The sequence below is a fragment of the Emiliania huxleyi genome, assembly GCF_000372725.1.
Source record: "Emiliania huxleyi CCMP1516 chromosome Unknown EMIHUscaffold_12, whole genome shotgun sequence".
Lineage (NCBI taxonomy): Eukaryota > Haptophyta > Isochrysidales > Noelaerhabdaceae > Emiliania > Emiliania huxleyi.
Window position 1 is genome coordinate 696,108 of NW_005201392.1, and position 14,969 is coordinate 711,076.

General features: G+C 66.3%; 2 protein-coding genes across 2 annotated transcripts; one reads left to right on the forward strand and one right to left on the reverse strand.

Moving 5' to 3' along the window:
* Positions 1-5,157: 5,157 nt before the first annotated feature.
* EMIHUDRAFT_449004 (hypothetical protein) lies at positions 5,158-8,025 on the reverse strand (the record flags this gene model as incomplete). The annotated part of the gene is made up of 3 exons (XM_005790496.1): positions 5,158-7,158; positions 7,705-7,818; positions 7,894-8,025. The coding sequence occupies 3 exons, from the start codon at positions 8,023-8,025 to the stop codon at positions 5,158-5,160; spliced, it is 2,247 nt and encodes a 748-aa protein (XP_005790553.1).
* Positions 8,026-13,712: 5,687 nt separating this feature from the next.
* Positions 13,713-14,907, forward strand: EMIHUDRAFT_433590 (hypothetical protein). Its single transcript, XM_005790497.1, has one exon. It carries the CDS (start codon positions 13,774-13,776, stop codon positions 14,725-14,727), a length of 954 nt encoding a protein of 317 aa, XP_005790554.1. The 5' UTR covers positions 13,713-13,773; the 3' UTR covers positions 14,728-14,907.
* Positions 14,908-14,969: the final 62 nt, after the last annotated feature.

Sequence of the window (14,969 nt, forward strand, 5' to 3'; positions counted from 1 at the left end):
GATCGCACGGAGCTGTCCCATCTGCCGCTTTCGGGCTTGCGCACGCGCGCTCTACCGTGCAGCGCGCTTTTGCCTTTCCTATGAACGTGCCGCTGAACCTCACGTCGTGTGGGCGCAGCTCTGCCGCAGGGCCAACAAGGAGCCGACATTGAGCGGCCCGCCCGACATTGAGCGGCTCCCTTTTGTGGAGCAGTGCCTGTGGAGTTCGGTGCTGGAGCGGAAGCTGTGGGGGACGGCCGCGCGCGAGGCTGCCCAGCTCCGCGAGTGGCTCCACGTGACTCGGAACACGACGCCCTTCATCGAGGCGTGTGTCGAGAAGCTGGTGTTGAGGTGCGGGACGGCGGCTTGCACGCTGCACGGCGGCGCCTGCGATGATGACGGCCACCGGACTGACCATCATCTTGCTCACGCAGACCTCGAGGCGGGGCCGAGGATGACGAGGACACTCTCGACGGGGAACCTGCAAGACGTCTCCCAGACCCTCTCGCTGAACTTCGAAGACTTGCTTCGCTTCTGCCTCAACGAGCAGGGCGCGGGGGGGCGCAGGCTGTGGGAAGAGTGGAAGGCTGCCCTCCGCGCCCTTCGGTCAGAGGCGAAGCTCCAGCTGGAGTCGTCGAGACACCACCGCGACGCGTCATATCTCCGTGACTCTGCCTCGAGGCACGCGCCGAGAAGGGCGCTCGGTCCTCGCGTGGGGTCGTCCTCCGAGGCCGTCGAGTCTGAGCCCATCACGGTGCACGAGTTCGCCTCGCTCCTGCTCTCGCCGTGCAACAGCGCCATCGACATGGCCATCGAGCGGAGGAGCACCCCCACGGACGCAGGCGAGCCGCTGACGAGCTACTGGATCAGTAGCTCGCACAACAGCTTCCTCGAGGACGACCAGCTCACCTCCGCAGTGTCTGCCGACATGTACCGCCGCCTCCTGCTCTCGGGGACTCGCTGCCTCGAGATCGACTGCTGGGACCCCACCGCCTTTGGGCGGTGGTGGGGCCAGGGCCCGCGCGTTACTCACCGCATGCCGGGCGGGGTCCCTCTCCTCTGCGGAAGCGTAGCCTTCAGCGAGGTGGTCGCTGCGATTGCCGAGCACGCCTTCACCAGCAGCCCCCTGCCCGTGCTCCTGAGCCTGGAGATGCACTGCTCGGCGAAGCAGCAGAAGAAGATCGCCAGGGCGCTCATCGACACCCTTGGTGACCTGCTCTCCCGCAGCGACCGCGTCGCGAGCACGCCCCTCCGCGAGCTGCACCGGAAGGTCCTCGTCAAGATGCGGCTAAGGGGGTCTCGGGCACACCTTGGGGCATATCTCGGGCACATCTCGACTGTAGGTCCTCGTCAAGATGCGGCTCGACAAAGGCGGTACGCAAACGGACCCGCTCCTCCGCTCTCTCGTCACGCTGCCCTCGAGCTCCATCGGCGAACCGCTGACGCCCAAGGAGGTGGACAACGGCCTCGACGACGGCTGCAGGCTTCGCGAAACGGTCTGCCGGAGCTGGAAGGAGCTCAGCGGCCGCACCACCGGCAGAAGCCGCTACCAGATCGGGGACGAGTGGCGGCTGGCGGGCCGGTGCGTCCGGTGCTGGCTCCGTGGCGTGCCTCTTGAGAGCCACTCCGATGCCGACGTTGCAACGCAGACGTCCGAGTCGCCCTTCGGGTCTCCGGGCTCAGCCGGCTGGCAAAGTGCTGGCTCGTGGCCAGCAGAGGAGTCGGCGAGCGAGCTCCCAGCCGCCAGGGTGCCGCGCCGCGGTGTCGTGAGCGTGTCTGAGGATCGACTGGAGTGGCTGTTGAGCGAGCAGGGAGGATGGTTTCCCCTCGCGGCATCGCAGCTCGTCAGAACCTACCCCTCTCCGACTCGGTGGTGGTCGACCAACCCGGACCCGCTCGTGCGCCCGCCCTCGCTCCCACCACCTCCTCTACCCGCCGCCTCCAACCACTTCCCCTACCCCACGCCTCCCTCCCACGTTCCCAAGCGAGGCGAACCCCCCCTCCCCACCCCTTCCCCACCACCACCACCACCCCGCCCACCCCACCCCCCGCCACAGGCGGCGTGGCGCGCGGGTGTGCAGATGGTCGCACTCAACATGCAGACAAATGATCTGCCGGTGCAGCTTCACGACGCTCTCTTTCGCGAGAGCGGTGGCTATGCCCTCAAGCCCGCGGCGCTTCGGGCGCCGCCCGGTCAGGCTTCGACCCCGCCCAAGAGAGGCCTCACGACCCCAAAGGGCCGCGGTGGCTCTGGCGGCGATCGTCTGTCGCGCGTGCAGGGCTTGGAGATGGATCAAAATGAGTCATCATCGCAACTCGGCAGCTCCTTGACTGTTCAGGGAAAGCTGCCGTGGCCGCCGCCACGAGAGGAGGTTCATCGGACGGAGCTGAAGGCGCCGCGCCCCACCGCCGCCCCGTGCGGCCCTCCCTGTGCGGCCCACCGCGTCAGCTCACCGAGTCAGTCAGCTCACCTACCAGTCAGCTCACCGAGCGACCCACCGCGCAGGTGCTCTCCCTGCACCGGCTCCCGACGCGGGACGAGTGCCGGCCCCTCCACGTCGAGCCCCACCACGCCTTCGTTTCGCACCTCAGCGACAGCCCACGCCCGCCCAGCGGGTCGAGCGCAAGCGTTTCAAGCCCCCGCGTCGCCATCGAGCTGTACGCCATCGGAGGCTTCCACGCGGTCGGACGCGAGCCGCAGCCGCCGCCCGAGGCGCAGGGCGTGACTCGGCTCGTCACAGCAGTCGCGGAGGGCAACGGCCTTAACCCTAGCTTCGACGAGACCTTCCACTGCCTCGCGGCCGAGCCTCACCAGACCATCCTCCGCGTTGTGGTGGAGGACGAGGGGCGGCTGGTGGCGTACGAGACCGCGATGCTCGGCTCCCTCCGCTGCGGCTACCGCTGCCTGCACCTGCGCTCACCGAGCGGCACCCAGATCGACTCGTGCTGCCTCCTGCTCCACATCTCCGTCGCCACCGAGCCAAACACCTTCGGCACTGTCGACGAGCTGCGCAGCAGGGTGCAGTCGCAGCGCTCGCGCATCAGCCAGCAGAGCCGCGACATCCACCACTTAAGCGCAGAGCTCTCGCGGCTCGGAGGCATGTCGTCGTCGCCGGTGCTGTCCCCCGCGCCGAGCTGTCTGAGCGCACGCTGGCCGTTGGAGCTGGTGCTGGATGCGGGGGTCAATGGGGCTCGCGTAGGCCGGCCGTCGCCGATCGCGCTGCCTCCCAGCGCCACGCTGACAGTCGGTCGCGACGCGTCGAGCAGCATCGCCCTGTTCCCACTCAACGCGCAGCACATCTCGCGCCAGCACGCCGTGCTCCACGTCGCTGCAGACGGCCGCAGCGTCCGGCTCGAAGACGTCTCGCACAAGAACGGATGCCGTGTGCAGCAGCCGGGAGGTGGTGGCGAGCCGGTCGTCCTGCAATCTACGGCCGAGGGCGTTGCGAGCGCCCAGCTGCGTGAGGGCAGCGTGCTCACCTTTGGGCACTGTGGCGCGACGGACCGCCGACGAGACGAGCCAGCCGAGCTCGTAGAGGCCGTCGCCAGACGCCGTGCCCGTCGATTGAATCCGCCTGTTCCGGACGAGTTTCGCTACGTTGTTCGCGCCGCTGGTGCCGAGGGTTCGCCCCCAAGTAGCCCCGAGCTCTCGCGGCGTGCGACGCGGCGCACGATCGAGCTTCCTCGTGTTGCGCCGTGCGTTCGCTCGCCGTGCATCTGGCAGTCTCCGCTGGCGTCTGCGATGGGCACATCGCACGACTCGCATGGGTTGACAGCGGCAGCGCCGAAGCCCGCAGGGTGCCGAGGTCCATCTGGCATGTTGTCAGGCATGTGGATGCAGCGCATGTCCGCCCACAGCGAGGACCGCGAGGACATCAGCCGTGACGGCGAAAATAATCCCGCGCCCGCTTCGCCGCCACCGTCGCTGCCGCCCTCGCTTCAGGCCTCCTCGTTATTGCCTGCCGCGATGCCTTCGAAGCTCCGGACTGGCCCGCCGCGGGCGAACTCGCACGCCTTTTACGCAGGGGTTGGCATCACACCCGCTTCGGCGCCGCAAAAGCGTCGTAGCGTGCACACCGGGTCCCCGCCCCCAGCAAGTCACCACACACCAACACGAACGGTGGCGGCTGGCCGTGGCGCTGGCGGGGGCAGGTCGCCATGAATGCATGATTTTAACTCTAACTCAGCGATATGTCGCTGGTCATGATGACATATGTGTGAGTGCCGGCCCGCCACATTATACAAAACGAAAACAAAGAAGAAGTGGCCGCTCGGCCCGGCCGACTACACGGTGAGCCATACGAGGGGCAAAATGGTAAAAGTCAGGCGCGCGAAAATTTTGGACATTCTACTCTCCGTAAAATTCTACTCTCCGTCGGCGCCCGCGGCGCTCTCCAAATACTCGCTCACTATAGCGGCGTGCAGCCGGCGGCGCAGCCACGCCTTTGTTGCCCGAGAGGGCCTCGGCACCCTCGCCCAGGAGCCAGGTCCTCCTTGAGCTCCACCACCTTCATCGCCACCAGCTCCTCTTCCCGCGAACTCGCCTCCCGCGCTAGCATTGTAGCGCGAGAGTGGATCTCCTGCATTGCACGCTCTGCACCAACCTCTCGCGCTCGGTCGCCTCGCTATAACGAGCCAGTGCTATCTGCGCAGCCAGTGGGCAGCATTGGCGTTGTTTTTTTGAGCCGATTTTGCCTCCACTGATTGCACCGCGCCGCACTGTGCTTTCGTGCAGCCGGGTTGACGCGGGGCCTCGGGTTTAGCCAAAGTGAAATGACGACCGCCCACCGCTTGTGCAAGCGTGATCACTCGCTGCTGCACTGGCTGCTGCTGCTGCACTGGCTGCTGCTGCTGCGCACTGGCTGCTGCTGCACCTGACCCAGCGCGTGTGAAGGCACTTGGCGAGGCTGCAGCCGGAGCGGTGTAGGTGGACAACGATGCGGCGTGACGGGCGCGGGCGGAGTGGCGGACGCGAGACGCTGCACCGTCGCGCACGTCGGACCCGACGAGAGGGGTGTTCGGTTGCGGGTATCATACGCAAGCACGAGCGGTCGGTGACGCGACGGCGTTATCACCGTTGCCCACGCGCGAAAGTGTGTTGTGGAGGGACGCGTCCTTACAAACTTGTAGCGCTACAAGACGACCAAGTGGTAAAAGCCGCACTCTCCCCTGACCCGATCAAAAGCGTAAAAGCACCCGAAGCTCCAAAAACCTAACCCTCAGACTATGCTTGGCCCTCGCCGCGAGCCCTGCACGGCTCGCAGGCGAGAGGCTCACGCCGAGCATCAGCAGCAATGCAACGTTGGTCGCGCACACCGCGAGCACCCAGCCAAAGGACGCGTCGCCAGCGGCGTGGCAGAAGCCGGTGCTGCACGAGGATGCCACGGGCATGTGCAAGGCGTCGCGGAACGACGTCGCCCGCGCATGTGTGAGGAAGATGCCGAGGAGCATCACCAGCCCGAGCGTGGCATCGGCACAGGGCACGAGCTTCACGAAGCGCCAACGGCAGGCGGCGCCGGAAGCGGTGCCGACGACAGCCGCCAGCCAGAGCAGCACGCGGCCTGCCAGCAGCGCGTGGTGGTAGGGGGCGCTCGCCTCATCCGGGAGCGCCGCCACCCGCGGCCACAAGTTGCGCACGGTCTCGACGGCGGAGGTGAGCATGAGGACGGTGACGACGAGCAGAAACTGCCGACCACGCCGCAGGTCGGCGCTCGTCGGCAAGGCCGCGGCCAGCACGCACAGCCCGAGCGTGTAGAAGGCAAAGAGGGTCGCCACCTGCGGGACCATGCCGCCACCACGGCCGCCGCCATGGCTGCCGGTCGGCATCGCGTCGGCCGCATCACGTCGCATGCCCCACTCCTCCCTCTGCTCCCGGAAGAGGAGGAGGTGGTGGGACACGACGAGGAGACAAATGCACGCGAATGCGCCCGCCAGGCAGGCTCTGGTGACGCGCTCGTTGACGCCACCGTCCTCGAAGTTGACGCTCACACAAGGCAGCATCGTCAGTGGACGCTCACCCAAGATGAACTCCTTGATGACCTTCTGGCAGAGGAGGGTGAGGGCGAGGCTGCCCAGGGTCGAGAGGTGGTAGGGGAACATCTCGTAAATGAAGGAGAGCCGCTCGTCGAGTAGGTACGTGGCCACACCGAAATTGCTGGCAGTCGACAGAAGGAAGCCGGCCACCACCATGCACTTCCAGCGAAGGGGGCGCGGCATGGTGGCGGTCACCGCCCCGATTGCCCCAACTAATACAGTCCCGGGCACACGAAAGCTGTCCATGCTCTCCTTGGCGCGCAGAAGATCGTCCGCGGGGACGAGCCACAGTAGCGCCGTCAGCGGAAGAGGGTGAAGCGGGATCACGAACGCCCACGCGCGAGCCAATTCGTCGCCGCAGAGCAGCGCGTTGGACACGGAGAAGGCGGCCAAGCTGAGGCACACCGCGCCAAAGAAGACGGGGAAGATGGACGCCATCTCGCTTTGGTGCGCGGACAATGCGGCTCCGGCGGCGCCGACCGCGCCGACCACGAGGCTGAGCGAGAGGACGGGCTCCATCCCCGGCCCCCTCGCGAGGAAGCCGACGGCCGTGCCGTACCGCGGCGCTGGCGGCTCGGGCGGCGATGGCGGGAGCGACGTCGGAAAGGGGACAGCCTCCTGCACGACCGGCAGGGATTGCAGAGGCACCTGCGGCGCCACGCTCGCGTCGATAGCCGGCATTCGGCCTGGCAAGGCTGCCGCTTGAACAAAGCCTGGCAAGGCTGCCGCTTGAACAAAGCCTGGCACGGCTGCCGCTTGAACAAAGCGCCCGCACTCGTCGCGCCTCTGCGCGGCGCGAGGCGGCGCGCGGTCCTCCAGCGAGCGCAAGAGCACGTCGAGCTCGAGCTCGATCAAGCGCTCAGCGTAGGCGTCTGACGCGTGCGGCCGAGCGTAGGCGTCGGACGCGTACGGCACACTGGACATCAGCGGCCCCTCGGGCGCCGCTGCCGCACTCCCCTGGAGCCCCGCCTGGAGCGGCGGGGCGCTCCCTGCGTGGCTCGCCTGAAGGTAGCCTTGGCTCCCGACTGCGGCCGCTGCTGCCGTCATCGGAGGCGGTACGGGCGTGCTCGCAAGCTCCGCGCCCCGCCCCGCGTCCGCGTCGCCGTGCCCGCTCTGCGCCTCGACGAAGCGTAACCACTCGATCGCCTGTTGCGGGTCAGCAAGGAGCGCTTCGGGAGAGAAGAAACGCAGGGCCGGCACCTGCGCGATGATCACGCGGCACGCGTCGAGCATCACACGTCGAGCCATGTCCTCCTCGGCCGGGAGAGAGCCACTCATCGGTCGAACATCACTCGGCGTGGTGGCAGCAAGCATCACGGGAGTAGGCTCAGAGAAGAGGCTCGCATCGCCGCGCTGCCCCGCCCACGCGGGGGCTGCAGTTGTCTCCTCCCGCGCGGCGGCAAACGCGGCGGCAGGCTCGGAGGGCGGCAGTGGCTGCCCGAGAGGCGGCAGTGGCTGCCCGAGAGGCGGCAGTGGCTGCCCGAGAGGCGGCAGTGGCTGCCCGAGAGGCGGCAGTGGCTGCCCGAGAGGCGGCAGTGGCTGCCCGAGAGGCGGCAGTGGAGGCGGCAGTGGCTGCCCGAGAGGCGGCGAGGCGGAGAGCAACGAGGATGTGGGGGAGTTCGTGCTGTCGGGGGTGGCACCGCCTTGAAGCGGCAGGGGGATCGCGACGACGGGCTTCAGCGTCCTGCCAACCTTGAAGCCGATAGAACTGTCCTGCATCGCGACGGGGAGCGGCGAGAGCCCGGGCAGCGCGTGAGGCGTCTCGTCTTTCAGGATGGCGAGCTTCGCACCCGAACAGCACTTTGTCTGATTGACGATGCGGTGAGCCGGGAGGAGGGTACGCCGCGAGGCCAGGCCGGAGGCGCAGCTGCGCGCGGGTACGTTCCACAGCCCTCCCGCTTGCGTGTTTGCAAGCTCATTTCCAACCTCCACAATCCGTATCCGGGACGCGGGGACGAAGATAGTGCCCTCGCGGCAATCTGCGCAGAAATGCTCCTTAAAGGCGCCGCTCATCGGCTTGACGGGTGCGCACGTGGTGAAGCCAGCAAGCTCGCCTCCCCAACACGACCTGACGGGCGCGTCCGCCTCGTCGCAGGCCCGCTTCAATCCTCGCTGCATCCTCGCCCCGAGCCCCTCGAGCCGCCGCCCGACCTGCCGCAGCTCGCGTGGGGCCTCGGAGAACAGAGTGGGTCTGCGAATTCTTTTTATTACAGTGGCCTTGCATTTTTGCCGTCGCCAGTCGCCCCCCCAAACGCTACAGCGGGGGCGGCGGCGGCGGCGGCGGCGGCGGCGGCGGCGCGACGGGGTGGGTAGGGGGGTGGGGAGGCTGCTGTGTGCGCTGCGCGTGCGCGCACCGCACACCATACTCGAGTACGGCGGGAAACAGACGGCGAGGGGGCGGCGGCGGCAGCGGCGCAGCGCGCGCGCGGCGCGCGCGACGGAGGGGCGGAGCAGCGACCGCGCGCGCGGTCGCTGCTCCGTCTGTCCCGGAGCGCCGTCTGCGCGGGGTGCGCGTCAGGAGAGGGGGCAAGCGTGGCGGCGCGGGACGCGCGGCGGCGGCGGCGAGCAGCCGAGCGCTCCCTGCGCGGTGAGGCGGCCGGGCGAGGGCGCGGCGGGTGAACGGGAAAGGGAGCAGCCGGGCGACGAGAGGTAGGAGGTGCTCGCCGGCGAGCGCTCCCGCGCCTGCGGAGGGGCAAGGCCTGAGGGCGGGCGGGCGGGCGGGCCGGCCCCGGGGGGGGGGGGGGGATAAACGCTGCGCCGCCCCCGCACCAGCAACACTGGCCGCGGCTCGCCGCCGCGCGCCGGCTCGGAAGAGGGGCTGTCGACGGCACAGCAGCGGCACGCCTCGGCGCTCGAGCCGCCGACAACCCCCCACCTCGACGTGACGGCCGTTCCCAGGGCCGGCCGGTGCGCGCCCGACCCACGCCCCCTCTCGCACCCCCCCGACCCCCCCTGCGCGGCGCAACCGCCCGCTGTGCGCCGGCTCGAGCGCCTATTGCCAAATCGCGACGTTTGAGCGCAGCGCACGCGTCCCACACGTCACGCGCGCGCAGGAGAGCTTGCGGCGGACACGTAGCGTGTACTCGCCGAGGGCATCGCGCCGAAAACCCCGCGCATTCCGCCCCAGCAGAGGCTGCAGCCACTGCATAGCTACACCACTGTAAGAAGAATGCACGGCAAAACTACGAGCATGGTAACGGGGGCTAGTTACGGGCCCTCAAGCTCGTAGGTCCGACCTCGTAGGACCTACGAGCTCGAAGCTGGTAAACTACCCTTGTAACTAGCCTGGTTACGACCCGGCGCAGCAAAATGCGGCTTTAAACAAACGCGAGAGGCTCTTCAAAACCATTCTAAAGCAACAACACACACGGACGAATCAAAAGAGTGCGCTCCTGCGCCTGCCCAACTACGAGCCGTGCTACGAGCTCCTCGTAAACCGGTGGGATGGCCAGCAGCAAAACTGCTCGGCAGGTTAGCGCACAACACATCTCGGCGCATCTCGGTTCATCTCGGTTCATCTCGACTGATCTCGGCTCATCTCGGGCCATCTCGGGCCATCTCAGCTCATCTCGGGCCGCGGCGGCGGGGAGGGCGGCGACGGCGAGGGCGGCGGCAGCCAGGGTGGCGGCAAGGCAGCGACGGCGGAAGCAATGGCGGCGGCGGCGGCGGCGGCGGCGCGAGGGTGGCGGCGGTGGCGGCGAGGGCGTGGCGACTCGGGTCACGGGAGGAGCGACGGGGCTGGTCCTCAACTACGCCAACGTTTCCAACTGCAAGATCCTCTTCGAGCACCTGGGGAGCCAGATTGAGGACATCGTGCCCAGGCCGTACAATACACAGAAGAGGTGGGAGAAGGTTCTCCCTCTTTTCTGGGAGAACCGACGTCGCAAGAGCGCAGCGGCGCGCGGCCTCGCCAGTAGATTCTCCACCCGCACCGTCCTCCCCCCCACTCGTCCACGCCTCCCCCTCCCCCCTCCCCCACAGGCAACGTACCAGTACCTGAGGGACACTGTCTGCCTCAAAGTCGAGGACCTCCCTCAGCTGGCTGAGTGTCTTGTGAGTTTGTGTGTCTGTGTGTCGCTCACGCGAGTCGTCCTCTTCTGTCTCGCGTCCCCACCCATACCGCGTTGGTGTCCAGTCCGTGCCAGGCTGCGCATCGCCTTTGTATATCTGTTAGTGCCAGTGCGCGCCAGTCCCGTGCCTATAGTGTCGTGAGAGGGAGGGCTTGTAAAATTCTTTTGCCCGGGCCAGGGTTTCGGATAATTTTGGCTTATCCGCCGGCCACTACAAAAGAAGTATACAACCACGTGCATGACACAGCTAGTCAGCTACTCCTAGACGGAGGAGGGCGTTGGTCCAGTCCGGCGCTCACCGCGCGGCTGCGACGCTGGCTGCAGTGCACGTCTGGGGCGCAAAAGCTTTGCAGCGTCATTTGCGTTCGCCGGCCCCGACCCGCATCCATCAAATGATCCCGCGAGGAAGTCGCGGCGCCACCGGTCAGCGGCGAGCGGCGGGGCGAACTGGCTCAGAGTGTGTGCTGTAAGGGAAGAGAGCGGCACCTGCCACAGCCGCAGCACGCGCTGCCGGTTATCCTCGGTAGCAGCCACGCAGACGATTGTGCCGGTGAGCGCGAAGGTGACGGCAACGGAGAGCGTCGCGCCAGGCGGTAAGTAGCTGAGAGATGACCTGCATGCGTCTGGCATAGTCGCTTCCAGGCAGCATAGAAAAGCAATGCCTGCGACACTGGCGGAGGTTGGCACCCAGAGCAGGCGGCGCATGACACGCCACAAGGTGACGCCGTCAATCTCCACGTCACACCAGGCCGTTCGATTCGTCACCAAGATCCACGCGATAGCCGCCGCAATGGCGAATACTAGCATGGCGCTCACAAGCGCGTCGGCACCGCCCTCCTTTTGCCAGTCCATCAGCAGAATCGGGCCGTGGTGGAGCGGAGCAAAGAGTTGGGCCCAAAAGATGAATGTGCGAGGGACCACACGTGTGGAAGACGTCATCGCCTGACTTGCGACCAGAGAGGACACGGAAAAGACGAGCGCAGAGATACAACAGAAGAGCTCGTCCGAGCGTCCCAAGCCGTGGATGGCGATTGGTGGAACTGCGACAATAGCTAGCACGATGCAGAGCGGCCGAGCCACGATTTTGGCGCTCATGATCAGAGAGGACGGCACTCTGACATCCGCCCGTGGATGCTCGCTGTGGGCGCTCAAGCTCTCGAGACTGGCGATCGAGGAGCCGGTCATTTCCACGGGACGCCACTGCGAGGAGCTGGTCGATCAGGTTTATCCGAGACACGGCATCTCCCGACCTCAAAGGCACCAAGTGCAAAAACAAACAAACTCTCTCTCTCCCAAGTGCAGACACCAAAAAGCAAGGCATAATCGCCTCGCGTCGAACGCTTATTCACCCGCCCAGCACTGTGTGGTCTTCCGCATCGATAAGCTGCGGCGCCGATTTCTGAGTTTTGTTGATTGACTTCTGTGCCGTAGAAGAGCCCATGCCGACACTAACTTCGAGCGCCGTAAAGACGTCTAACGAGAGCTGATCCAGCAGACGTCGCTTTGTGCCAGGGCGCCGAGGGCGCCACTGTCGCTGCTGCTGCTGTCTCCAGAGACCGTTTGCCCTCACCGCAGACGGCGCGCCGCTGCCTATGACGATCGGCTGGCGACCCGTTAGGGTCGACAGTTGAGCTAGGGAGTGTTGCGATGGCCGCCCAAATGCGAACGCAGGAGATAAAGTGCTTTGCGGCGACGTACCGTGGGAAGGTTCAAGTCGCCGCTCGGTTTCATTAGAAGCTCCTTGACACGTGAAGTTCTACGTGCGTTCCACGGGGACAAGGCGCAGCCGAGCTGTTGGAAAGAGACAGGGGTCTCTCTCGTTGCGCGTTTCCCGTGCTCACGATGCCTCTCCCAATGCGGAATGCCTCCCAGTGCCCAATGGCTTCCAATCCTCATGGCTACCAATCACCTAAGGCTCCCATCGGGCGGGCAAGCAACCCCCCACACTGCCACACACCCACCCACCCACCCAGGCGCGCTCTACTCTTGGGGCGCGGGGCAGTGCGGCCGCCTCGGGCACGGGGACGAGTCCAAGCAGCTGCTGCCGAAACGCGTGGACGCCCTTGCAGCACGCTTACGCTTCACTGCATGATGCCAACACTGTCACTCTCGCCCCAGAGCATCTCGGTGGTGGTGCCGAGATGCGGTGGTGGAGGTGGAGGTGGTGGAGGAGGGCGCTGCGTCAGCGCTCCGTGAGGCTGAGTGTGGAGCGGGCTCTCGCCCGCGCCGCAGAAGACTGAGAACAAACAACACCGCCCGAGTGTACGCACGTTGTACTTTTAGCTTACTGGGAGAAAGGGGAGAGGGGGTTGTGTTCTCTAGGCCCCTAAGGGCCCTACGCGCGCGGCGTGAGAGCTCGGAAGCGAGCTTTGCACGGCGATCGACGATGGCGCGGTTCACCCCCTTCACCGAAGCGATGGAGATGCGTTCCGCGTGGTGTGACACAAATGAGAGGCGGGAGTGGGGAGGGTACGCGGTGCGGTCAACGCCCGGGCGTTGAGCCTTGCGCGCAAGGCGGTTGATCTTTGCAACTGCAGGCGGCGAGAAGCCGCCGCCGAATGTCTCGTGAAGAAGCAGGTTGAACTTGTTTCGTTTGGTGAAGATCCCATCATGGTAGTGGCCACGCTGTGACTTGACGTAGCCTTGGCCGGTGGTGTGGTCGAACGCCCGTTGACCACAGAACCCGCGTTGCTTGCAGCCCATGTTTGCAAGGCGGGCGCGCTCTTCGGTGTTGCGGCCTGAAACCTACATGGAGAGGGCGGCCGCCCCGCTGTAGCATCAGTGCGATCGTCCGTCCATATTGGCCTCGTCCGTACGGAGGTGTCAGCCCAGCTTCTCAGCATGACCACGCTGCTCGCGACACCTCTCGCTCAGCCCAGGCAAAAAACGTGCTTTTCATCGTCTCGTGGACAACTACCGTCCAGCTAGATAATGCCGCGCATGGACCAATGGACGCGCTCGCGCAGAGCGGCACACATTCTCGCGCGCCTTCTGCCAAGATCTGTGAAATTCTTCTCTCCTCTGCCCGTGCCCTTTTGTTTCGTACCAATGTCTGAATGGCGATCGAAGCGGCCTTCCTCACTACCTCGAGAGAGAGTGTCGTGCGTTGAAATCTCGCGGTTTTTCTTTAATTCGTCGGATTACTTTCGTGTGTGGACCCCCCCCCCTCTTGACTTGGGCCCTCGGGGAGGCCTGCCACGGGCGGCGCCTTCTCTCGAGGTCTCGAGATACACAAAGCGGCCAAGCCGCCGCCCCCCCCGCCACTGCGGCGCCCACCACCTTAAAATGCGTCTTGTCCTTTCGCATGCGACCTCACACGGCGTCGAGCGCCGTAGAGACGGCCCCGAGAGCCGCCGCCAGGTGTGCCACGACCCACGCACGAACGACCGCGAGGCTCGTGGCGGTGGACGCGCCAGACCCGCTTTGCGCCGCCGAGCTCAACGCCCGATACTCGGTCAGAGCCGGCGGAGCGACGGCGGCAGAGGTGCGGCCGCCGTCGCATTCGACGAGCGACCATTCACAGCCTTGTTATTGAGAAGAAAATACCTCCGATGGCGCTCTGCGCTGGTCTGTTCACAGCCTTGTTATGAGAAGAAAATACGTTCGAGAAAGCCAGCTGAAGGAGTGCTGCTATCGACCTTGCCCAGCCGCTCGGCCCGCTCCGGCTCAACGAGACGCACGAGCCTTCGCGATGGCCGGCGCCAACGAGACGCACGAGCTCTCGGGGCCACTGCTCAAGGAAGGAGACCGCGGGATCGCCTGGTACAAGCGTTACTTCGTGCTGAATCGCCACACCAGCGGCGTCGGCGTCCTTCACTGCTACACGAACAAATCGGCCTGGGAGGAGCCTGGCGTGATGCCAGTTGCCTCACTTAACCTCGCGGGCGCAACCGTGTCTAGCACAAAGGGCGATCGTCCTGGCAAGGTCGTGTTCCGCATCAACCTTCCACCGCCATCCAACTCGCAGAAGCGCCGGAAGCTCGTGCTTGGCTTGCCCGAGGAGGCGAGCGAGGCCCTGGAGATGAACGCGCCTCCGCTGAGCGAGTGGGTGGAGGCGCTAGGCCGATGCGGATGCACAAGCGAGCGCGCCGATGGCGCGATGGTGCCGTCCTCTGGCCGCCTGCTCACGGCCGCGTCGTCCTTTGCCATCAAGGAGACGCCTCGAGGTGGCCCCCCGCCCAAGGAGTACACACGCCTCGCAGAGATTGGCGACGACGGTGACGACAACGAGACCGGCGGCGAGAAGGGCGGCGGAGGCGAGGAGGGTAGCGGAGCCGGCAGCGACAAGGTTCTCGACGAGGAGGCCCCTCTCAGCCGCAGCGGCCCGATGCCGACCACAGACGCCGGGCCGGCGGCACGCGGCGCCGCCGATCCGCCCGGCCCATCGTGGCTCCGGCGGATCGTGTACACGCTGGTTGCCCTGCTGACGCTGTGGGCCGCCGCCTTTGTCGTCCTCGACGCCGCGCCGGGCGAGGTCCCGGGCGAGGCCGCCTTCATGGAGGGCACGCGCGCCGTGCCGGGCGCCGTCGGTGGCGCCGCCTCTGGCGGAGTCTCGTGGGTGGAGGCGGAGGCGCGGGAGCTCGACCGGATGCAGCGAGGGTTCGACCAGGGCTGGGCGGACGGAGAGAATGCCGGCCGGATCTGAAGGGGCCGAGCGCCGCAGGGGCCCACACCTATATCCAAGATTATCCAACTAGAGGAGTCGAGAGCCGATTTTCGTTGCGGTGTTTGTACCGTACGGTCTCGCGCGTGAAGTGTGTGTGTGTGTCGTCGTCCACCCGCCTGTACATTACACCTGTTTCAGATACAGTGCAAAAAGGACTCAGCGCGTTGAGATGACGGGCACGGCGGAGCGCGAGATAGCGGCGCGGAGAATCGAGAAAACTG

Excerpts from the sequence above, each read along its gene's own strand:
- EMIHUDRAFT_433590 (XM_005790497.1), top strand. The coding sequence starts at position 13,774 with ATGGCCGGCGCCAACGAGACGCACGAGCTCTCGGGGCCACTGCTCAAG.